This window comes from Globicephala melas, chromosome 14 (genome assembly GCF_963455315.2).
Source record: "Globicephala melas chromosome 14, mGloMel1.2, whole genome shotgun sequence".
Taxonomy (NCBI): domain Eukaryota; kingdom Metazoa; phylum Chordata; class Mammalia; order Artiodactyla; family Delphinidae; genus Globicephala; species Globicephala melas.
This window is the reverse complement of record NC_083327.1, coordinates 52,405,525-52,431,681: the sequence shown is the minus strand read 5'-3', so window position 1 is coordinate 52,431,681 and position 26,157 is coordinate 52,405,525. Positions and strand designations below refer to the sequence as shown.

The 26,157-nt window shown below is 42.0% G+C and overlaps 1 protein-coding gene across 2 annotated transcripts in view; it reads right to left on the bottom strand.

Annotated features, from left to right (window-relative positions):
- Nucleotides 1-25,162, bottom strand: part of TPD52L1 (TPD52 like 1) — a 99,777-nt gene extending 74,615 nt beyond the window's left edge. The window contains exon 1 of one of the 2 annotated variants that reach the window (XM_030853543.2): nt 24,935-25,162. In XM_030853543.2, coding sequence (XP_030709403.1) covers nt 24,935-24,953 — 19 coding nt within the window. In that variant the 5' untranslated portion in view covers nt 24,954-25,162. The remainder of the gene's footprint in view (nt 1-24,934) is intronic. The other variant, XM_060283585.1, reaches the window with a different exon arrangement.
- Nucleotides 25,163-26,157: the final 995 nt, after the last annotated feature.

Here is a 26,157-nt window from a genome sequence, read left to right as displayed (position 1 = left end):
TTAAAAAGTCTACAAATAATAAATTCTGGAGAGGGTGTGGAGAAAAAGGAACCCTCCTACACTGTTGTGGAAATGTAAACTGGTGCAGCCACTATGGAGAACAGTATGGAGGTTCCTTAAAAAACTAAAAATAGAGTTACCATATGATCCTGCAATCCCAGTTCCTGGGTGTGTATCCACAGAAAACTCTAATTTGAAAAGATATATGCACCCCAATGTCCACAGCATTATTTACAATAGCCAAGACATGGAAGCAACCTAAATGTCCATCGACAGATGAATGGATAAAGAAGATGTAGTGTGTATATATACAGTGGAATATTACTCAGCCATCAAAAAGAATGAAATAATGTCATTTGCAGGAACATGGATGGACCTAGAAATTATAGTGAGTGAAGTAAGTCAGCCAAATATCATATGATATCACTTACATGTGGAATCTAAAAAAATGACATAAATGAACTTATTTACAAAACAGAAACAGACTCACAGACAGAAAATAAACTTATGGTTATGAAGGAGGATGGGGGGGGATAAAATAGGAGTTTGGGATTAACACATACACATAATGATATATAAAATAGATAAACAACAAGCACAGGGAACTATATTCAATATTTTATAATAATCTATAATGGAAAAGAATCTGAAAAAGAATATATAACTGAATCACTTTGCTGTACACCTTAAACTAACACAACATTGTTAATTAACTAAACTTCAAAAAAGTAAAAAAAAAAAAAAATCCCATTCCACATAAGCTAAAAAGATAATGTTACTGTCAGAGCATGTAATAAATTCCTCATTTTCAACGTAAAAAAAGTATGTGGTCTGTAAAAGCTGTTCTGAAATTTTTAAGCTCTTTTTTGGGCCAAGTACTTCACTAACCTTCCCCATGTTTCATGGCACCAAGAGAGTTAGGGAAAGAACATGAAGTTCTATAGAAAGTTCCATAATATATCCTATCAAGTCAACTTAATGGAATCACCCAAGGCCCTTTTGTCTTTACCTATTATCTACTATCTCCTCATTAAAATACATCACTATAAAACTGAATTATTAAACAGTTATCCATGCAATTGTGATAGCTTTTGATTATGCATTTCTAGTTGGTATGCCATTTGGGCATAGAAGATTATGACATCACAAAGTGTGACTCTTTTATTGTTTTGTGCTTTCCTTCCAATACAAATATTGTTCCTCATGCTTTTATTTTGTTTGCTCTTTGCCTTGTATATTTTTGCCTATCCCCTTCTTCCCTCAACCTTACAAAACATTGCTTAAGTATATTTCTTGTAGCAACTTTTCTCCATGCTTTTATTTTTATCGCAACAGTCTCTTTATTTAGATCTTTTACACTGTAATGTAACAATGGTATACTTGATTTTTTTAATTTTATAGTTACGATTTAGTTTTTCTCCTCTTTTTTTCTTTGTTATTTTGCTGGCTTGGTAGACTTTCCGTTCATTCCTTTTTCTCTTGTTAATTTGAAATTTCTACTACTCTTCTCAATTCTATAAGTTGTTGCCTTTCCTTCACAAATAGTGGTACTAAAATCTTCTGAAAACAAAGTGCCTAATACTAGTAATCAGACAAAATCGAATGTTGGCGATCTTATACAAAGCCAACTATTGCTTCCTTCCAGATCCATTAATCCTACATCACTTTCTCCTTTGTCCCTGTAAGGCGAGAGCTTGCATTCTTCTCTCTGTGGATATGCCCGCCTCTACTGCAAAGTCCCAGAAGCTGGCCTCCTTGGATGACGCCGGAGGGCCTCATGTGACTTTGGTTTGGTCAGCCAGAGGTTTTCCCAGGAGATCTGTGAGAGCAGAGGTAGAAGACTCACTTCAGCCGTTTCTGCTCTTCCTGCAGCCAAGCACAGTCTTGGAGGCATCGGCTTCCTGTGGCTGAGGTCCCAGTGTTTGCCCCCCACCAGCTTCACGATGTGAGCCATCCATTTTGCCGGTGCAGACAGGAGCAGGTGTAGCTCAGTTCTGAAGCCAATGGCAGGAACGGCAGCTTGGTGGCAGCAGGTCCCGATGGCAGTGGCTTCCTGATTCCAAATGCTTCTTAATAGTAGCTGTGGCAGCAGCAATATGGGGCCCCAGTTCTGGGAGTAGCTTTAAGAGTTTTTCCTGAAAGCTGAGTCTGGAGTCTACTCCTTTGGCCACTATGATTCTGTGGCCTTTTAACAGGGCTCTGTAACAAATTCCTTCCTGTTTAAAATGGATGGGTGCATTCTGTCCTCTGCCGTTGGACTCTAAATGACATGCCCCCTTCCTCCCCAAAGGACTCCCAGATTTTACTGAGATAATAATTAAGTACATTTGGTTTAAGACAGTTTCCCTTTCAGTATGTCTCTTCTACGTCAAGACTCCTTATTTAGCTCATATTACACATTCCCAATCACTATCATGATTTATTTACATTTAATCAACATCTGAGTGTCAACCAAGTTGCCAGGGATTAGGCTCTGCAGGAAAAACAACTGCTAAAACTTGATCCCTGGCTCATATAGTCACCTTCACAAGTTTCACAGGTTTTATAAATATTTTCCAGTTTCATTCTCATACAATCCAGTGATGCTTTGTTCATTGTTTTCATTAAACGTCCTTCCCTTACGATCTTCCAGTGGAGTCATACAAAGAAATAACAACAACATCAACCCTTCTTCTGTTCAAGGCCCTTCAGTAGGCACTCTTCATCCATCTATGCTTCTTTCAAATACTTATATCCTATCACTCCTAAATACAAAACCTAGCTCCAAGCTCACCCCTCCAAGAAGTTCTCCTATATAGTTCTGATCCAGGCTGGCCACCTTGAACCTTCTGGATGCTTCAGTGTTGCATATGCACCTTCATGCTGCTTTCATTCCCATTTTTCATTCCCATTTTCTTTTCATTTTTGTTTACTGTATAAGGATTGGCTCTATTGGAAATTCCTCAAAGAAGGGGAAGCTGTCTCTTTGGCTGTCCTCAGAGTTTATAACACAGTGACTGGCATGAAGTACTCAAAATAACATGCCTTGCATGCTTAATCCCCACCGTGTGTGTGTGTGTGTGTGTGTGTGTGTGTGTGTGTGTGTGTGTGTGTATTCCAACGTGGTATATAAACACACACACACAGAGTAATTGTTTGAGTACTTGGTGTGCAAATTACTTAAACTCTCCAGGCCTCCATTTATTAATCTGCAAAATGAAGATGCTGTCACCTACTGCTTAGCTATATTTTGATGAACATGAAATGGGATCTTATATGGCAATGCTCTGAGCAGTGGTCCAGGGTCCAGAGGTGAGGAAATGGTAGGGATGATGATGTCTGACAGCCAAGCCAGTGCTCATAACATCCTGACTCCCTCAGCTGTTCTCAGCCAAATTAATTTAATGTCTTCTTCTTTCCATGGACTCCAAAAGCAACAGCTCCTTTAAGAAGCTGCATCCAGAGCCTGGAATGTCATCATCCATCCAAATGGCAGGTTCCCTCCCTTTCTACCTTCAACCACCTCTCAGAACCACCCCCTCGGCAGGCAATCCTCTCCTGACTGCCTATACAGAGGCAGCCACTGCTCTCCACCTCACAGATCTAAAAGCGTAACTCCTACACTTTGCTCACGACCTCAGCTCATGAATCCTGAAGAACAACTTGTGCTTAGATAGCTAATGGGAAGCAGCCACATAGCACAGGGAGATCAGCTCGGTGCTTTGTGACCACCTAGAGGGGTGGGATAGGGAGAGTGGGAGGGAGACGCAAGAGGGAGGAGATATGGGGATATATGTATATGTATAGCTGATTCACTTTGCTATAAAGCAGAAACTAACACACCAGTGTAAAGCAATTATACTCCAATAAAGACGTTAAAAAAAATAAAACTAGAAAAAAAAATGCCACAGCGCTGTGCGTTTGTTCAGGGTTTCCATACTTCCCCTGTGCCTGTGTGCTCTGCACATCTGCCTTAGATGCTGTTTAAACTGCTTTGTACGAGGTCCAGCCAAGTAACACACATTTACAGCTACTGGCTTAATAAAGTCCTCCCAGCATTGACTCAGCACCTATGCCTATCTGCCTTCCTAGGGACTCTTGGTCATTATATGCTTAACTGGTTTCTAGAAAGTACAGCTGCAGAGGAGCATAGCAGTGCCTCCGTAAAGTCAGAAGTATCCTAGAGTTAGCCTTGCCCATAAGAACCGCCCCGAAGGGGTGATCTAGACAAGAGCCACCAGGAGAGCGGCAGTCCAAACTCAACATTCCGAATGAAAGCCAACTGCCCCAGAATCTCTGTAATGTCCTAGAGACTCCTCAGACCCTGAAATCAGCGCACCACCTAATAACAACTCACTCCAGCTCTCCTTTGACAAACTGAGAGAAGAGAGAAATTGTCCAGAGATCTATGGCTCATACCACATCAACGGAAACAGATCAAGCCTGGAGGCTCACAGTTATCTGTGCTGACACATTTTAGCATCCCTCCTAGTTCATCACTGTATCCCAGAATCTATACATTACTCAGCGCCCAGAAGATGCTCAGGAAATGCTTGTCAGTAAACAAATGTTATCATATGCCTCTATCTAGTTCTGTCCTCAGTGCTAGTGGAAAACACCCAAATCCTATAACTATTCTTAGTCTGATATTTAAATCCCATGATGTGGTTAAATCTCAGTTTGGTTTCCTCTCTCTTTTTTTTCTCTAGAAAATAGCATGTACATAATCAGGTAAAATAGCTGGTCTGCCTCGACACTATCGCTGAAGTCCCCAATGGTTAGCTCTTTTGGTACTGTGGCCGATATGTTTCTTGAGTCTCTTAGGGCTGTTATGTAGTTCTCTTGTTTATTCCTAAGTCCTCCTGAAGGTCTTATATTACAGCCTCTTAGTCTTCCTGAATTTTGGTCTTGGCATTGCTACTTATGCTAATCATTTAGATCACGTATTATCAGGTTTGTTACCTCATTGCTACAAATTAATCACTCCAGTATATAAATCAATCAATTAATTTGACATCATATTCACTGCTTGGTTCACTGCCGTCAGATTCTTTACCCTTTCTAAATCTTAAAGAGAAAAACAAACAGTGGGCTTGAACCCAACTTCTAAGATTACTTTAAGCCATCATTGTTTCCCCTCTTCTGGTTCTACCTTTGTAACCTGCACAAGAGCAACACCAGGCAGCCTCCTTCGCACTACCAGAAAGTACTGTGAATAGTCACAATTAGATGTACTGAATAGCATTCAGCAAGTATAAAGGGCTATGGTAATAGCAAGTCATTTGGCTGCCATTCTGTGGGCCACCAGAGCTGGAAACTGGTGGCATTCTGTTTCTTTATTTAAAAGAACTCTGAGCAAGTAAATAGAAAACATTTTTGATACCTGAATGTATCATTAGAAAAAACAGGAAACAGTGTTTTATATAGATGTTAAACAGTCCCACTCATGTTTTCAATTATAAGTTGAATTCTACAGAATAGGGTAATTCACACTCTCCTTTATATTCTCTGATAAAGAAAAGCTGAATACATAACACATACATATGCTGAATTTATTTATTTACTTAAAATTATGTATCACATTTAATTTGAAAATTCCAATTTGTTGGTAATGTCACGACCTTCAAAGTTAAAGTGAAATTTTGCTCAATTTAGAGAAGTTCTAAACCATGCTTGGCACTAACTGGTCGATTAACCATAGCAGATGGTAGGGAACTCTGGGAAAAGACTCACTTTCAAATGTCTAGCTTTGAAATCTTAATAATACAAGCCTGCTTTTCTTTTCCTTCCTTCCCTCCCTTTCACCTTCACTCCATAACAGAGTCGAAATGGCTTACGACATCATATATGATGAAATAATAATTACACAAAAATAAAACAGGGCTTGTGCAGCAGTTATGAAAAGACAGAGAAGAAACTGAGACATCTGATGATTCACCAAGACTCTGAGCAGAATAATTATTCACATGATAGAGCGTCAACAGAAGAACAGTAATAACCAGAGCTATGGATTAGAGGTGATGAAAAGGTAGGATCAGGATGGTATCGGAGTTCTGCCTGGTGGTGGATCCAAGTGCATTCAGACACCAGTAGAAAGTGACTTTCCTTGTTGAAATGGCTATCAAACACTCTCCCTTAACCAGATTGCCTCTAAGAAGCTGCTCCCCAGAGCAACACAGCTCTCTTAAAAACCATTTCCGAATTTTTCTTAGAATGCTCAAACAATGCTATCATGCACGAGAGCAGAAAAGACTCACGTCAAATAAGAGCTGCCTTCTCAGCATTTCTGTCCAAAAAAAGATCGCTGGCATTCAGAGTAAGTAAATTGAAGGACTAGAAAAAAGAAGTTAGTACCACTGAAAAGAAAGAAATGAAAGATCATTCTGCTACATTGAAGCTATCCTGTGGAAAAAAACTTGTGCCTTCAATATATACCAGATACAATAAAATTATCAGCATTGTGAAAACAAAACAATAGTACAACTTGCATTATCCTAAGCCTAAATAGAAAGGGAAAAAGACGATCTGCTTGTGAAGTGCTTTGAGGGATTTACAGAATAAACATTCAACCACGAATACCACGGAAAATTAGCATTCCTGTAGTGGTTCTTAGTTAACAAAGGTCTTTGAGGCATGTGGGGATTATTATAATTCTTATTCACACTTCAGGGAGTCCAGCCGCTGAGCAATTGCCTTTAACCTGGAGGCTGAGTGGGACTACCCTGTCTTTCTTTGAGCAGCTCTATACTTGCTGCCTTTAGCAACAGGGTCTACTTGGGTAATCCACTGTCTTCTAAGGGTCTACTTGGGTAATCCTCTGTGTTCTACAGAACACAGTGATAAATGAGAAACGGAAGAGATCTAAGGCACAGCGTTTTTCCTCTTGAAGTTCACTGTTGCCTGGAGAGTTAAAGTTGATCAGGCAAGCGACTGGGGAAGTTGTGTCCAAATTGCAGGAGAGAACCATGAAGGATGGCTGGAATGCAGTCAGGTACGTCTGTTAAGATTGAGCGGTCTGAAGAATAGGAAGGATTTCAGAGGGACATCAAAGGTCTTTAAGGTTGGGTGAAAAGAATGTTTATATTTTGTAAGAGGCAAAGAAAGAATGAAATCCAATCAAGTGATGTGGGGCTACAGGTTGCCCTTTAGAAGTCACGGAGTTGTGGACAGAGCAATTATAAGTTCAGAATATTCACCAGGGTCACCAGTGGGAATGCAGGCAGCGTCCCAACCCAAATCTCTTCTCCTTGTGCAACTTCAAGTGTACTCAGAAAGCCACGTCTCTCTTCTGGAAAGTAAGCTCAGTTAAAGGCTCTGTGCAGAGTATCAATCCCAGAGAGAGGCAGAATCATCTACAACCATCACTCCACCCACCACCTTCAGCACTTTACTGTTTTCTTTAGCACTGACCAACAACTAGTATACTACATCTTCAATTAATTTGTTTACTATTTGCCTCTTCCCTAGAATATGAACTTCCTGAGGGCAGAAATTTTCATTTTGTTTGCTTGTGTTTTTCTGGAGTCTAGAACAATGTCTTGGCACATAGATATTTTATTTATTTATTCACTTATTTTTTAGATTTCTTTTTTTTATTGAGGTAAAATGGTTTATAATATTATATTAGTTTCAGGTGTAAATATTTTAGATAATTATTGCACAAAGAAATGAATGAATGAAAAAATGAATAAAACCAAAGCCACAGAACTGGGGTACTTGTGGGAAGACATCTGAGTATTTGGTATTTTATATTATGTTTGAGAGAATTTCGTCTATTGAGAGACGATCAGGTTTATAATTACAATTTTAAGTGTTTAATTAGGAAATTGATTTAAATGTGATTTTTAAGTGGAAATCTTACTAAGTTTGTAAGTAATATTAGAACATTTAAGAGAATTTTAGATTTACTATATTTACATATTTAATTTTTAGATTTACAAGATTTAAGTAATTGGGAAGGATGTCAACTAGAAAACTGAAGTACTCAAATATGAAATTGACTATATGAGCTAAATTTGTATGTCATACTATTTGACTGTCATACTATTCAAAGTTCCTTTAAGAGTAATTATGAGCATTTGCTAATTTTATAAATAGAATAAGATTTGCAAGCTGAACTTAAGAGTGTAAGTTTTCTGAATCTGTCATGAATAAAATGTTTGAATGAAAAAATAAACCTCCACATAGTCTTTTCAACAAGACACAGGAACAAATCACCACAATGTGCTGCAGAAGGTGGAAGGCTGCACGTGACAGGATCACAGGGCTGCGAGGCAGGAAGGAAACCCGTGTTCTGTTCTAGTGTCTCCACTTATAAGAAACTAGCCTGGGGCAACGCCCCCATCCCCCCTCCAGATCTCTTGGAGTGTTTTCAGCCACAAAATGAGGAGACTGTATGAGATCATTTATTAGTCCCTCCCAACTCTAAATTATGATGCTGTTCCTTAAGGACATAAAACAGATTCCAAATGCCATGGAAGTTGACAGAAGAGGGGGATTACCTCCAGGGAGAAGATCAGAAGTTCATTAGTAGCGGGATGGGATCTGACAAGTTGAAACGAGAGGAACCAGCATTCCAGGCGGACAAAACCACCTGATGGAAGGGTCTAACATGGGGAAGTAGAAAGTGGGCTTGGAAAACGAAGGGACAGGAAAACGTCCAATGATGAGCAAGCCATCCAGTGCGGCCAAGAGAGCACTTCACCAGTGTGTTGATGAATACATAGCATAGCTCAAAAAGCTAGTGTGTTAGTAGCAGCCTTTACTGTATCTGCTAGGACGCCAGAGATATTTTCATAGCCCAACGGTAGTATTTACACAGGACCTAAACAAACACTTGATTATCAAAATTATGACATCTACTTGTATTAAGATTAGATTTGGGAAGAAAGATATGCTTTTACATTACACAGTTATTTCTTGGGAGCCTATTTTAAAATGACCTTATACTCTACTACTTTATTAGTATAAAAGGCTAATCATGATTCAAGTATTCATTTTACAGAATTCATCTTGAGTTCTATGAAACAGAAAGAATACCCACATCATCTGATATTTCTGTAAGAGGTTTCCTCTTCTCTAAATTCTCAGCAAAGCTAAAAATAACTCTCCAGTGAAAGGTCAGTGAAAATGGGAGAAAAATGGACTCACATTCATCAATATTTCAAACCCTCACAGGTTATCAGCAAAGACTTGGGGGAGGTGGCACATTCAGGGAAGGAAATAAGTGTTTTTCAAGTTCAGTAACTTCTTGCAACATGCAGAATAGTGGACATAAGAATATGCACAGGGCTTCCCTGGTGGCGCAGTGGTTGAGAGTCCGCCTGCCGATGCAGGGGACATGGGTTCGTGCCCCGGTCCGGGAGGATCCCACATGCCGCGGAGCGGCTGGGCCCGTGAGCCATGGCCGCTGAGCCTGCGCGTCCAGAGCCTGTGCTCCGCAACGGGGAGAGTCCACAACAGTGAGAGGCCCGCGTACCACAAAAAAAAAAAAAGAATATGGACATATTTTCTCATAAATCTCTACAAAATAGAAAGCAGAGCAGGTCACATGCACATTACAGAAGAAAATGCTACCAAATTATTGTAGCTTTTATTTCTATAAATGAGACTTTCATTTGTCCAGTTAAAATAGTTTGAACAGGTTTGCTGATCCACGGTTTTCGACTGCACTGAAAATCAGCTGCTCAGGTAAAGCATCCCCAAGGGACTGGGCTGCAGTCTCTCCTTCTCGTCCCTCCTCTGCCCTGTTGGACCCTCCGCCCCAGGACAGTCAGAAAAACCTGGGCACCCAAAGCACACGGTTCATTTGCACATCTCATACTGAAGACTATTAAGTATTTGCTCAATATTTGCTTAATGGAGATTGGGAGAAACTGAGTATCTATTTCTTTGTTTGCAAAATATACATCAGGTGTCCAATGACCTCTTCTCTTTTGAGCTGTCTCACGAACAAAACTCTATGAAAAAAATGTGAAATTCTATATTGAATAAAGATATCACAGGGGAAACTAAGAGGTGATGATAGCATTTCCTGGGAAAGCACCATTAGAAGCATCTCTTGTCCTAAGTTTCTCTCCTCAGCCTCCAGGCATCTCTTCTTCTCTCCTGCTGTATTTCTTTTTCTCCTGCTAAGGCTCACTCTTTGTGGGTCCTTCCCTCCCTGCTTCCCATATTTCTCCCTTACCCTCTCCCCAGCCCTCTCACTCTCGTTTTCTTAAAAGGAGCAACTTAGTTCTACCCCAGCTTCTATTTTTATGTTGACTCCCCAACACCTAAGTTTAATATCTTCTTCAACATTTCAATCTTGGAAACATTCTGTGACAATGAAAGAATACTGGGAATTCTTACTATCACTCTAGCACTTCTTTAATCTGGAGAGCTTTTATGAGAAGTTATAATAAAAAATTTAAAAAATTATTCATTTCTTATAAAAGTTGAAATGTTCATCCCCTATTACACCCTGCTGGGGTTACATAAGACATTATCCACTCAGTTCTATTCATTCATTCATTCATCGTTTCCTCCATAAATATTTACAGAGTGCTTTCCATGGGCCAGACATTGTTCTGGACACTGGGGATATGGTAATAAAGGAGACAAAGCCCCTGCCCTCAAGGAGCTTAAATGATAGTTGGGAGAAAATGAAGACAAATAGTTATGCACAATATAACATGCCATAGTGCTATGAAGAAAAAGAAGGTAGAGTAAAGGGAATGGATTGTGATGGGGTCTTATATATTTATATTTATACATAAATAGTTTTCATTTGTGCATTATTTATTTTTTGAAACATCTGAAATAGCAAGAGCAGAAATCTGCATTTGTCATTAGGAGCTTTACAGAATATTCAGAAATCTCAAGCATGCTGCTAAGCAACAGAAACCGGGATCTTCAAAGGCCCGCCATCCAGAATACACACCTTGCTCCACAGGCTCTGCATTCCTTCAGCAAGGCTGCACTATGATAATCAACATCCAAGCCACGAGAGATCAGAAATAAGATCAGCTAACTGAAAAGATAAGCACTGCCAGCACTCCCCACCACCCCGATGATTTATTAAATTATTATGAGAGAAGCAATGGAAAGGAAAGCAAAAAATTTAACCTGTTCGTCCTCAAAACATGTCCAAACGATGAACGTTGCTTTGTTATACCTGCATATCTCTAAGCTTTTACCCAAGTAAAGAAAGAAGGAGCCAAAGAGCAATCATTTAAAATATCCTCTTGGGACTTCCCTGGGGGCGCAGTGGTTAAGTGTCCGCCTGCCAATACGGGGGACACAGGTTCGAGCCCTGGTCCGGGAAGATCCCACATGCTGCGGAGCAACTAAGCCCATGAGCCACAACTATTGAGCCCGTGAGCCACAACTGCTGAGCCCATGTGCCACAACTACTGAAGCCCGCGCTCCACAACAAGAGGAGCCACCATGAGAAGCCCGCGCACCACAATGAAGAGTAGCCCCGGCTCACCGCAACTAGAGAAAGCCCGCACCAGCAACGAAGACCCAATGCAGCCAAAAATAAATAAATAAATTTATAAAAATAAAAATTAAATAAAATATCCTCTTGTTAGCAAAACTGCAGTGTGCTTTAGTAGGTAAAATTTATACTTCAGAAAAGAACTTTGCATGCTGGCCAGATGTCCAAATTCCATCAACTTATATACTTATTTCTATCTTCAACCTACTCATCTTTCCTTAGCTCCAGAGAGCTATATTTAATCGTGTGGTAGGTGGTGTACCAAATCCAAAGAATTTTCTGATAAAAGAATGCATTAAACATAGTAACTTGACACCTAACTGCTTCAATAAAAATAGGGTGGTAAGCTCACAAAGAAATGCCATTTGTTTAATAAATACATCTCACCTTTCCTTTTAATTACTGTAATAGTACCCAAGCACCATCCCAAGGGCTTCACGGGCATCATCTCCCTCAGTCATCACCAAACCCACTGGGTGGCCACAACTCTCACCGTTTTGCAGATGACCAAACTGAGACTTGGTTAAGTTAAAGGTCACACAACCAAAAAATGACTGAACTGGGACACGAATCCAAATCTCTGTGACAACATCTGTGCTCTCCACCACTAGGCTAGAGTTCCTTTATCTGACAGAACCTTTATCTTCCTCCTGACTTCTCCCCACATGACCGCACTCATCTTCTCAGCCTGGAGAAACAGCTTATGTGGGTGTACAGTCAATCTCTAAATGAGAAGTACCAGTATCCAGACTAAAATATTAGGAATTACGTTAGGAAATGAAAATACCTAACTTGATTGCAAACTTTCCATATAGAAACGCAAGCAAGCATAGTTCCATCATGGTTGTTTTATACATATAGGAACAGCAGCTCTCTATATATAAACATACACACACATTTATACGTGTGCATAGATACATAGATACATACACAACTTTTTTATTTTTAGAAAGCAACACGGATAAAAGGACTTGAATGAGCCTTTCAAGAACGAGCTAGTCAGTACCTCAAAGGACATCCGATCCAACCCCTCATGTAAGAGGTGAGTAAACAGACCTGAGAGGTGAGGCATAATGATCTCAAAGCCAAGGGTTTGATCAAGAGACAGATGACAGAAACAACAGAAAGCATCTACCCAGGGAAAAATGTAGATTTATACTGGGGAAAGCAGCCAGGGCTGTCTATAGATATCCTTTGGACCATGTGCCTGACTCAAAGTGGAGAGTCCTTTGGGGAAAATGACTGAGCTGGCAAAGCCTGGTAGTTAGGGGAAGGGAGAGAGGAAAATGGGGCACAGACCAGTGGGGAAGCTGGACTCTCTCTGCCTCCTGGATTCCTTCTGTGAGCACGTGATCACATCTACAAACTGACCGCACAGTCGCCAGTCTGCCACAGAAAAAGAAGAGGCCTGCTGATAGAAAGTAAGGGTTACCTTTCATGGTGATACTGGTAGATGGACTCTGGTCTTGCAAGAATGGCAAACCCTGGGTCAGTTTGTTCTTTTTATGGTGGAAGTCGCAGGGAATGGAACACATTTTTTCATTTATTTAACTACTATGCTTCAAACTATTTTCTTCACATTTATTTTTTACCATTCATGCAATTATCCAATACTGAACTGAGTCAGTAGAAAGAGCCAGTTGATTTCAGTGGAGCACTAACAAGGAACCAGTAGACTCTCAAAAAGATTGTAGCTTGCTTCATTCATTTAATAAATATTGATTGAACCCCTATTATGTGTAAGCTCCAGGTACTGGAGATTGAGCACTGACGAACACAGTAAAATATTTTGGCCTCAGTGAACTTACTTTTAGGAGGGGTAGGAAAAGCCAAGGGAAAAAAAATACATTAGGTAAAATATACAGTATGCAAGAGGGGAATGGCGGCTAAAAAGAGAAATGGAAAGCAGGTTAGGGAAATATCAATAGTAAGTGTCTCTGCACGAGTGGTGAGGGTGTCGGGTGAAGTGTCATGTAAAGAGGCCACGACGACATGATCATCACTAACCTTTGCAGGGCCCACGGCAAGAGCGCAAAGCAGGCACACAGCCTGTCCTCTCTTCCCGCAGACACCCTGCACCATGTTAGCTACCAACTGCCACATGGCATGTTACCATGAAGTTAGCTGCTTCAAATGACATGCTTCTATTATCTCTGAGCTTCTGTGTGTCAGAAACCTGGGCACAGCTTGGCTGGGTCCTCTTTCAGGGTCTCACAGGGCAGTAAGCTGTAACCCAGGTGTCAGCCACAGTGCACTCTCTTTTTTTCTTTTTAATTAATTAATTTATTTATTTATTTTTGGTTGCTGCACGCGGGCTTTCTCTAGTTGCAGCGAGCGGGGGCTACTCTTCGTTGTGGTGCGCGGGCTTCTCATTGCGGTGGCCTCTCTTGTTGCGGAGCACAGGCTCTAGGTGCGCGGGCTTCAGTAGTTGTGGCGCGCGGGCTCAGTCGTTGTGCCTCGTGGGCTCTAGAGCACAGGCTCAGTAGTTGTGGCGCACGGGCCTAGTTGTTCCACGGCATGTGGGATCTTCCCGGACCAGGGCTCGAACCGTGTCCCCTGCACTGGCAGGCGGATTCTTAACCACTGTGCCACCAGCGAAGCCCAGCGCTCTCATCTAGAAGTTTGACTGGGGAGAATCCACTTCAAGTCTCACTCAGGTTGTTGGCAGAATAATTTCCTGGCATCTACAGAGCAGAAGGCCTTAGGTTTTTGCTGCCTTCCTCAGGTCCTAGAAAACACCCTCAGTTTCTAGAAGCTGCCCAAAGTTCCTGGTCACGTGAGCTTGTCTAACACAGCTGCTTCCTTCATCAACCCACCAGGAGAGTCTCAACTCCAGTCTGCTAAGACAGAGTATTATTAAAGTAACATAATCAAAGGATAACATCCCATCATGTCTGTCACATGCTGCTAGAAGCGAGTCACAGGTCCCGTCTGAAATCTCAGTGGAAGGACCATACAGGGGTATGAAAACTGGAAATCATTCAACACCTGGGGTCACCTAGAGGTCTGTCCATCACAAGCACAAACAGGGGCTCCTGTGCACGTGCATGGGGAAACCTAGTCCAGTGAGTTTATATTGGAACTCTCAAACAGAATGTGCATCAGAATCATTCGGAGGGCATTTTAAAACACAGATGGCTCGCCTCCAAAGTCTCTGATTCAGTAGGTCGAGAGCGGGGCTTAAGAATTTGCACTTCTAACAAGTTCCCAGGTGAAGCCCATGATGCTGGTCAAGGGATCACACTGACAACCAGTACCCTAGCCTGTATGTCCAAGCGACTCCCACTGCCAACTCCAAGAGCAGCCTGCCCGTCATCTCTCAGGATGAAGAATGTTCACGCTGGCAGCATGGTCTACTCTTGGAAGGCACAGGCAAGCCTGGTAACACACTGAGGGCTGTTTGGGCAGAGAATTCTGGAGTCCCGGGTACCCAGAGCTCGGTCTAGAAGAAGAGGCATAGGTTCTAGGTGGGTCTATAGACTACTCATTCCAGACAAGGCTCACACAGAAGGCTAAAATGGGGTCCTCTAAAGTTAACGGCTCAGGAAAGGTGTCAAGAATTGTGAAGTGTTGGATTTTGCCCCACCTGCAAGCAAACAAATTAGCCTGCCAGTTTCATAGATGTTGGCAGGAGATACAAGACTCCTGGGTCACAGAAAAAAGAAAATGTATTACTCACAACAATAGCAGTAGCCATGGCAACATCATTGCACCAGTTCCCTAAGCCCTAATTCCACAAGGGTGACGTGCTGAGGGCCAGTGGTGCCTGATTACACAGTGGGATGTGTTTCTGTGAGTAGCACCGAGATTAGGATGCTCCGATTTTATACAGGGGCTGCTAGCAAATCTGCACGACATGGGGTCCAGAGGGAGTCCTGATCTTTATTATCTCGGACGGTAAATCTACCTGCCCCTAAGGGAGACAGTCTCTGTCTTCCAAGGCTGCCTGCTATGCAAAACCTCCTTGAAAAGAGCGTCAAGGGAAAATTAGCTGTGAATGCCTTCGCTCACAAGACCAGTTGCGCAGAAACTTGAGAGACCGACAGAGAACTGTCTCCTGACAACAGGGGCCCAGTTGCCAGGACTAAGGGTAACACTGAAGGTACTGTGGGAGAGTTAGGGAAGGTAGCTGAGGGAGAGTTTCTGAGGCAGAAGGCTCAGAAGGCTCAGCTGAAAGGTTCTGAAGAGGCAGCAAAGGGAACTCCAAAGGAAAGCATTAGGAGATAAGGTCGGGGAAACGAGGAGGAAGGGGAATCACGTAGCACCCTTGTGGCCACAGAAAGGACCCTCCTCTTTATTCTTTGAGAAAGGAGGAGTTCCTGCAGAGTTCTGAAGCGAGGCATGGCATGACACTACCTGTTTTGAGACGATCACTCTCGTTACTATGCTGGGAACAGACTGAAGACAGGCCAGGGCCCAAGCAGGGACACCAGCTAGGAAACTCCTGCAGGAACTCAGGTGAGAAATAATGGTGGCCTGGACTAAGGCACGGTCAGCAGAGAGGGTGGGAAGCTGTTCCACTCTCAATATATTGTGAAAGTAGAGCTGCCATGACAGACTGGAAACGGGATATGGATATGACGCGGGGGGAAGCCCAAAACAAAAACCTTTCCTGGCATAGGTTTTGGGCTTCCATGTTTGAAATGGAGTTGCCATTAGCTGAGATGGCAATAACTTTGGGAGATACTGGGAGACTAGGGTTATTTCAGAGGAAGAAGATCAGAAATTCAATGTTAGACATGTTAAGTTCAAGATTTGAGACATTCATGCAGACGTAGTAAGTGAGTAGCTGAAGGTGAGGGCCAGGTCCAGGATGGGAAAATAAATTTGGGAGTTGCTGGTTTGTTGGCGTATGGATGGAATTTAAAAGCACAAGTCACGAGGAGCTCACCAAGAGAGCGAGTGCAGATAGAAGGCAAAGGAAACTGAGGGGGGGCTTCCGAAGAAGTGGGGGGGAAAGTGCTTGGCATCCTGGAAACCAAGAGAACAAAGTGTTCCAGGGAGGAGGGAATGAGCAACTGTGCCAAGAGATGCTGGTACGTCAGCTAAGATGGGGACGGTCGGAGGACTGACCACTGCATTTTTTTTTTTTAAGAGAAAGAGCTAATTTTCTCTCTCCTCAAAGAGAACCCAAATTCAAAGCAATTACATGGGACCATTATAACTCCACCATATATAACAGGTCCCATTACATTAATCCAAAATATCTATTTTCCCTCAGCCTTGAGGAAGTAATAAGAAGAAAGGACAAAAATCTGAGGAAGGCAACTCTGCAGAGGCAGGCACAGGGCGTCACGGGGAAGAGAGGGCCAAGCAAAACACTGGCATCAGTTCTTTTTTTCCTGAGGTCAGATCTCCACAGGAGGTAGTCTTTGTACTTACATGTTGTGAATTCCTGGGTCATTGCAAACAAGCATATTTAACTGTAAGTACACAACATGTGGGATGACACTAAATATAAGTGGGTTTTTTCTCTACAGTAGCAAAAGTCATAAAAAGTTATATTTGTATCTAATTGTAAGATTTGGGATAGTAGATTATAAAATGTTAGTGCTAATACCACAATTATTTGTCCAGTTCTCTTAATGAGGGAAGTCAGCAACCCCATAACATACCTAATCAAAGAACTTAAGTCAATGTGGTGTGGGCAATATTGTGATTCCAATTCTTTTCAAATGTATACCTGAATCTCTTTTCAGATGTGTGTTTTACCGCTGTTTTTTTACTGTTACTCAACCGACCTCCCTTTTTCTTCCAATACGAGATTTGCTTTTCAAATGTATTGGATTTTTTATTTGTAAGTACAAGGGCCTTTCTCCCTTGTGGAGGCCAAAACCCTTGCTCGAAAGGAGGGGCCTGGGTCTCAGGCCTTCTCCTGCATGCAAGAGAATCTGTAAAGCATATGCGTTGAGCACTGCCATGAAGTGACCACCTGCCTTCTGGCTGGTGGATACACTCCCCTTACGTCTTCACATGCAGATTTTATCAAAATAGCAAGATCATATTTCAAAAAATTTTTGCATGTGTGTTCTTGTCTCTATACATTGTATCTATGCATCTTATCTCATCTGTATACATTCTCTGTCACAGGGAAAAAAACGCAAAGTCCTAATCCTCCTTCTTTCAGGGACAGTGTCATTGAGAGTGGACTATGGGAACCTGATGGAACATCTCATAATGACTGCAACCATGCCTGGCACACAGTAGGCCTACAATAGATATTTTCCTTGTCAGTAATGTCCTTCATGGAATGAGGAAAATAGAAATAGGTGAGTGCTTATAAGAACCTTCCAATCACCTGAAATAAACTTTGCAGGAAGAATGAATATCTCGAAATTTCCAGATGGAGACCTGGGGTATCAAAAGAGGAATAACGAGGCCAAAGACTTCAATTTCCTCCTGGCCTAACTCTTGTCCTAACTCTTAAGTAAGGGAACCATCTTTCCATGATGTCTTCATGTAGAAATGAATCCATTTTGAAATCCCGAATGTTGGAAATACCTATAAACAATTTTCTTTTCTGCTCTCATTATTGCTACTCTCAGCTCATTCATGTGCAGGGGGGAACATCGGTGAAAAACAAACAAACAAATATCCAACAGCCAGAGACTCTGAAACTGAGAAATCTGAAGAGATCCCTTCTCACCGTCCCCAATCCCTAGTTATCTTTTTCTTTTGAATGAATCAGTTCTGTTTCCAGGATACTTGACAAGGTGCTCTTGTTATTGATTGACAAAAGAGGTGTCTAATTATAAGAAAATTGCATTTTGCAATTTCCAAGGGCTTGGAGGATTCTATGTTTTAGATACACAGCAGGGAAAATGTAATTTGCGTAAGGTGCAAATAACCATGGATAAGTCTGGAGATGAGGTGTAACATATACACACATTTTCAGTGTGTGGTACATCATTTGGCTATAGCACAAATAGTCAAGTGTCAAATTTTTGTCTTTTGAGAAAGAAGCAATATGGTGGTGAAGAAGGGGTACTCTTGGAGATTTGTGGTTTTATTCTGGGAATTTCACACCCTCTGCATCAAAATGTAACACTTATAAACGACTCACACTGTGAGAAACTATTTAAAATTCATCTTTCCTTGAGGACCCAAAGCTTTCATTTAGCCAACTCAAATTCATTAAAATGTCCTACTGCCTTCCCTTGTACATTAATAGTGATTCTTAATTTAATGTATAGATTTTAAATAAATTACACTTCATTTCTAAAATATTCAATGAAAGGTAGAATGACAGGCTGGAAAATCCACAGATTGGGGTCATCCTTTACGTGTTCTTAACTGCATCCTAACTCCATAAGTTTAAAAGGTGGCTTCAAAGTGTTGCTGGGGACCTTCCAAAATTGCAGTCATGATGAACGTCCACATACATGGAGAGCAAGCCAGGTTGATGACTGGGACTGCCACCCTCTTTTCTTCAATTGCCATTTTAAAAAATTAATTTTTATTGGAGTATAGTTGATTTACAATGTTGTGTCAGTTTCTGCTGTACAGCAAAGTGAATCAGTTATACATATACATATATCCACTCTTTTTTAGATTCATTTCCTATATAGGTCATTACAGAGTATTAAGAAGAGTTTCCTGTGCTATACAATAGGTCCTTATTAGTTATCTATCTTATATATAGCAGTGTGTATATGTCAATCCCAATCTCCCAGTTTATCCTTTTCCCCTCTTTCCCCCTTGGTAACCATAAGTTTGTTTCAATTGCCATTTTAGACCACAGAGGTTTAACACAGAGATTGCTACAGTAGCTTAAGGACAAACCCTCTGACGATTCAATTTTTTCCACTAGGTACCTTCTTAAAGTAGGTATTGTGCTAACATGCTGGGAGATGGTTAAATTAAAACATACCAGGGTAAACAAGTAATTATAATACTCATGAGACTATAAAAATCTTTCTTTTTTGGGTATTCCTTGAGATGAGTCTTTTTAGCGGGCATCTAGAGTGTACAGACCCTACTTTGTGGAGACAAGCAGGTAGATCCTATGCCTTTTCTTTATTTTAAAGTCCTGAGATTACGAGATATAGGTGAACACGAAGTGGAATAACATATTTGAACCATTCCACCTTTGAAATGGCTTTTCCTTGCAGCTGCTGATAAAATTCCGCACTGGTTCTAAGCATCACATGGCCTGTGATTTCACAGAATTTCCCAACTTGAAAACAGAAGTAAAACAGCCAGCTGTTGCTACATAAGCACCCCTACCCCAACTTGCCATAATACGGGGCTTATTCTTGCAGACCTCAGCTAATCTGGGTCATATGCCCAGACCTAGACGCTGCCCATACATGCAATGTACAGTATGGTTAAATTCTGCCCTTTTAAAACCCCCTTGACCATACAGAATGTCAAGAAAAATCTATTATTTTTAACTTTGCACACTGACCACTTATACACACCAACTTAAGGAGATGGTATAGAATATTAATAAAATCCCAAAGTGTGCAGTCAAACTCTCTGATTCCAAATCTGGGCTCCAACACAACCAAGATCTATGAATTAAAGGAAGGTGTGCAACTACTCCGTCATTTAGTTTCTTCATCTGTAAAACGAAAATAGCATTACCTTCCTCTTGACTTTGTTGTATTTAGTAATAACATGATTGTTTTAAGTGCATAATAGCATGGCATCCGGCACTTTAAAAAAATACAGTATTATTGTTTTTATCACCCTAATTGTGAATTAGTTCTAATTAGTACTTTAATACTCAAAAAGTCCCAATGAGATGGAAATATATCATCTAGTTAGTTCTATGTGCCATTACCCATAGGAATGACTCTTCTTGGTCGCCCTCCCTGGAAAGATGACCCATGCCAATCAAACACATCTTTGCTTCCCGTTGGCATATACTGCCCATCACATACTGAGAAATGGTGTAGTATAGTGGTGGAGCTCACACTCTGGACTCAGATGGACTTGCAATTGAATTCTGCCTGCCTCACTGAATTTTTCTGACCTTCAGTTTTCCCTGTCTATAAAATGAGTTAAAAGTAATAGTATCTATCCCATGGTGTCATTAAAAGATTCAGTAAGATAATGCATGTAAAGTTCTTTGCTACTAAAAACATCAGCAAATGTTTACAGAGTACTTACAAAGTGTCAGGTACCCTTTTAAGCACTTTGCATATATTAACTCGTTAAATCCTCATTACAATCCTATGAGATAGCTGTTATTGTTTTCCACACTTTATGTATGGGGAAACCAAGGCCCAGAGAGATCAAATACATTTTTCAGGGTCATGTTAATGATAAGTGACCACGGTAGGATCAAAATACAAGCAGTTTGACTTGATTCTGGAATCTTAACCACTATCCCCTGCTACCTCTCAATAGTAAGTGCTTATTGAATATTTGCTATTACTATAGTAATCAATAAATATTTGTTGAAATATTTATTTGACAAATCATTATTTGTCAAAGTATCAATACTTATTTATTATTTACTTAGCTCCCTAAGTACCAAATCTTATGACTGGCCAGAAAAATGGACTCTTTTGCTTATAAGTTTTTTGAAGCAACTTCTCAGATTCTGCCTAGCAAGAGTATCAAGAAAACAAGGTGTATATTAGGGAATGCAATTCAAAATAGGTTCCAATATACTATAATATCTATGATTTGTTATGACTCCATTTCATAAGAATTTTAATTGCAACAATAGTACATGATTTGTTGCAAATGATTGACTTTATCTTATATAAACATCATTAATTACTTTAAAACTTTTATTTAGAGGGAAAATAAAACAATAGAAGGTAGCTCTGAAGACACTAAGAATGCTCTTCATAATATTTTCAAAAGTTGTTAATCAAAATGTGTAATACCTAGCTTCCACAGTTTGAGGTTTATGATTATATGGCCTGAAATGTGGAAAACAGATTTTTTTCCTTGGGTATCTGATCCCTACAATATAAGAGACTTGACCTGTTGCTATTTATGAGAGAAGGGATTATTTTACTGCTTTGTAAAAAAAAAAAAAAAAAAATGCCTTGTTTACAAAACAAGAATTTGTTTTCATGGAATATTAATAAAAAGGTTATAACTGTATTCATTTTTCTAGAGCTCATTCCTTGCTTCATTTTCTGTTCTTACCCTGGCTTGTTTTCTTTCATCTGTTTCTAATTTACATTACCTTGTTTCATATATCTGTATAAACTGCCCTGAGTTCTTCCTGGAACAAGATGAGTGCAAATAAATGTCCTTTGAGCAAAGTAGAAAGTAAGGTAAATATGACCTTTTCATTTTAATGGAATCTGCAAACAGGATTAATCTGATGTTTATTACTTTATGTCATTCATGGACTTATGAGAATCCTCCTGAGCAGAATGTCTGAATATAAAAAATAGTTACTGGAATTTGGCTGAATAATGGCACCCAAAGATATCAGGTCCCAATCCCTGGAACCTCTGAATGTTACCTTATATGGGCAAAGGGTCTCTGCAGATGTGATGAAGTTAAGGATCTTGGGATGGGGAGATTATCTTGGATTACCCAGGGGAGCTCTAAATGAAATCACAAGCATTCTTAAAAGAGAGACAGAGGGAGATCTGACAGACAGAAGAGAAGGCAATATGACCACAAAGGCAGAGACTGGAAAGATGCAGCCAAAGAATACCAACAGCCACCAGTAGCTGGAAGAGGTGAGGAAAAATTATCCCTTAGAGCATCCAGAGGGATCGAAGCCTTGCTGACATCTTAATTTTGGTCCAGTGATAGTGACTTTGGACTTCTAGCCTCCTAACTGTGAGAGAAAACATTTCTGTTGTTTTAAGCCACTAAGTTTGCAGTAATTTGTTACAGCAATTATAGGACACTAATACAATTATTAATCTGAATACATACAAGTGTGAAGTGAAATTTTGCCTTTTAACATTAAAGACAATGGGAAAGACAGAAAGTTATTTCCTAGAGTAATGAAATATTGAAAGGTAGTTCAAAAAGATCAGGAACTTTTTACTTTAAAGGACTGCCATATGTTTCAGGAAAATGCTACATTCCTAGTAGAGAAGCAAATTCTCTACTACCAGGAAAACAACTGGCAACGTTGGCCTCCTGTGGGCCTCTCACTGCATACTGTTCTCCAGGCCCTCTTCGTGGAATGGCTCTGCTCCTAACCCCACTTCTGTGTTTTACCTTCTACCAAAGTCAAAGAACATATCTGCAGCATTTCACTTAGGGAAACGTTTCTAGGACCTGCTGCTGCATTTATGGAGCGATGTGTGCAAATCATGTCCATAGCATTTGTGTGGGGGGGTGGTCCCCTGCAAAGTACATGGGGATATCTTATCAGCAGCTGACCACTTAACCTCACTCAGTTTTGCTTTTCTCTAGATCAAGAGGCAGAAAGAGAAGCCATCCCCACTCTAGATAATTCTAAAATAAACGGTGTTGAGGATAGAAACTTGCCTTTAGGAAATCACAGGACTCTCTTAGAATCTAAGAGGCAATTCATTTAGCCAGAGTAACGTGTGAAGGGGCAAGAAGATCTCGAACTTGATGTTACAAGAAATTTACATCTTTGACCTGTTTCCTTTCTGGAGAACGGGAAGGACAACACTACCTAGCTCACGAGACTGCTGTGAAGAAGAAATGAGTCAACACATGTAAAGCACAAAGAGCAGAAACAGGGACACAGTGAACAAACTCTGCTGGTTTGATTATCACCTACTAGGCCGGGAGATTTTTCAGGCTCTTGCTACACTGTGGCCCTCTTCTTATCATTAAGATGCTTGCAATTTTACATTTTACTTATCAAATAACTATCAAATTAATGTCCATCTCTTCCTCTACTGTAAATTTCATGAAGCAGAGATCAAGGCCGGGTTTGTTCCTCCCAGCACAGTGCTTGGCCAAGGAAAGCACTGGAATATTTGTTAAGTATATTTCTCACATAAAGCAAACGAATAACACTAGTGGGTCCAATCTGTAGTTTCAGTAACCTGATGAATGTTTCCTATCTGCTGTGCCAGAGTAACAGATTCTGTTACTCACTCACTGCGTGAGTAACCTCACGAGTAACAGATTCACCTGGGAAGATTTCAAATATACCCATGCCCAGGCCCCAGAGATTCCAATTTGATTGGTCTGGAATCTGCCAGGGCCTGTATTTAAGACTGCAAATAATTCTAATCTGCAAAGCAGGTTGGAAAGCTCCAGCCTTGTTTCCACCTGCTTCAGCTTAGGAGTGAAGGCCTCCAACCTGACCTCTGCGTTTGAATTTGACCAACAACCGTTGGTTGAATTCTCCTTTCCTATTTAGAGAGTGCGGGAAAAAATACTGGAACTGGCAGCTTTATGCACAGGATCTTGGCTGATGGTAAGAACGAGGATGGTTTGTACTGTTCAGACCATCGTAATCCTGGCAGCGAACCTGCTGGGTGGCTCCAGGCCCCAGTAGCTGCCAAGTCGCTCACATGCAAGACGCTTGGCCTCTAAAGGGCGAGCACATAGGGTCATGAACCTCTTCTTCTTTTTTTTTTTTAAACGGGTTTTTTATTTATTTTAAAAAGCCTTCACAGAATTTCCCGCAGTGTGTTAGAAAGGTGGTGGTGATTGTTTTAAAGGCTGAACTCTGCCCCCGATCCCTTCTTGGCGTTGCTCCCAAGATAGACCCCAGAGTCAGTGTCCTTCCTACCAGTCTCCTGTTCCACCTCCGCCCACCTCTGTTTCTTTCCACCGACCATTTACTTCCACTCTTGTACGATTCCTTCAGGATTCCCTAACCCTCGTCCGCGTGTGACCCCAAGACACCAGGCTGCCCTTGGTGAAGCGGTCTCGGGCTCCTCGAGCGGGCGACCGCAGGAGCTGGGAGCGTGGCGGCCAGACCGTGGCCGGCGGCCCTGCGCGCCTGGGGAGGCAGAAGTCGCTCCCGACCGTGGGAAACAGGGACACCCGTGTCGAGCTGCTGAAGATCAGCGGGCGGTAACGCTCTCCCGGCCTCGGAAGGCAGGTCCCGGCCCTGCAAACCCCTCGCGTAGCCGGGAGAGCCGGGTCCCCGCGGAACCAGCGCCGCGGCGCGCGCCGCTCTCAGCCCGGGACTTGGGAGCTGCGGAACGCTAGCCCTCCGCTCAGGGCAGGAGGCGTAGCGCTCCCCGCTACTCCCCGCGGGGAGAAGGGAACGAAACACGGACTCCGGTCCCTGCCCAACAGGTTCTTTGGGCGCCCACGAGGCTCGGGAAGCGTGTGGGCGACGGGCTGGGAAAGGAGTAAGGCATTCCGCTGGCGCATTCCCTGCGGAGGGTCCTCTGCACTTAATGCGTCCTTCACTGGTCCCCAGCCCCACAGCAAGTCCTGAGTTTGGGGAGCAGGAATTGCCCCGCAAGCGCGGGTAGGAGCGGAGTTGCGGGCATGTGGTGCGGTCACCCATCAGCTCGGTCCGGGAGCAAAGTTAGGTGATGCAGGGAAAGGGCCTTTACGTTCCCCAGGGCCTGACCCTCAGGGCGGTCGGCGACCACTCACCTCGTGCCTGCGCCTCCATGGTGGCCGACTTCGGACTGAGCGCGGCGGGGGCGCCCGGCGCTTGGAGGAGAAGCAGCAGCGGTGCCCGAGCTCGGAACGCAGCTGGCACAGCCGCTCGCGTCCTCTTCCTGCACGCTTGTAGCGAGCGCAGCGCTGAAAAGGCGGGGACCGCGGAGCGGCCTCAGCTGCCCGCTTCTGGTTACCTCCGCCCCTTCCAGTCCACCTGGCCCAGGCCTCGCGGGGAGGGAGCCTACCGCTGGGCGCCACCTGCCGGCCGCTCCGCGCATCGGGCGGACGGCGCCCGCTCCGGGCTGTGGGCGCGTGCTCCGCCCTACGAAGGCTTGAGGTCGGCTGTACCTTCACTGTTTTGTGTATTTGGGTTTTTTTTAGTGAATACATTTATTGATACCCATTTTATATAGTTCAATGAAATAATCCACAAATTTAAAAGCATTTTTCTTTTGGATATCACCATGGTCCATGTAAATACTTAACCGTCAGAATCGTCTGCAAGTAGCACTCCAAGTCACGTGTTTAAGTTTACAGACCTGAATATACATATTTCATTAAACAGTGGCACTTACGTACTCAAGTGATCCAGTGGCTCTGGAATCTATGACTACTGGGCATGTGGGATAAAAATAATGGGTACGTTTAAATCAAGGGAAGGGTATCAATCATCAACAAAAAGAAAAATTATGAATTAATATCCTAGGTGAAGAAAGTTCCACAGTTGACACTTGGTGTCAGAATGCTGGAGATGAACTTTTGTGTGTGTGTGTGTTTTGTTTTTGTTTTCATGGGACAGTTTATTGTGAATGATGTTGCTAGGCCAATGGCGAGATCCGTGGGCTGCAGCACAGTGGGCCAATGCCCTGGGGAGAGGAAGGAGGGTGGATTTACAGTAAGGAATCATTGCTCCTGGTAGAAATACAGAAATGCTAGGTTCCTCTGACATTCTGGACCCCAAATTTTTGTCAACTGATCAGTATATAACCGTTTTATGTGTGTTTCTGTTTAACGATACATCACTTAATACATGCTGTTAACTCATTAACATTGAGCTCCCCGGTCAACAGCCCTATTGAGCTTATTTAACTTAGGAAACCTGAATGAAACTTCTTAAGCTTATTCAATGGATGCATTTCTCCCTAAGGCACAGACTGCCATCTGGCACTTAGGATACCTGACAGCACTTCAGCACTAGGCTTGGGGATCGTTTT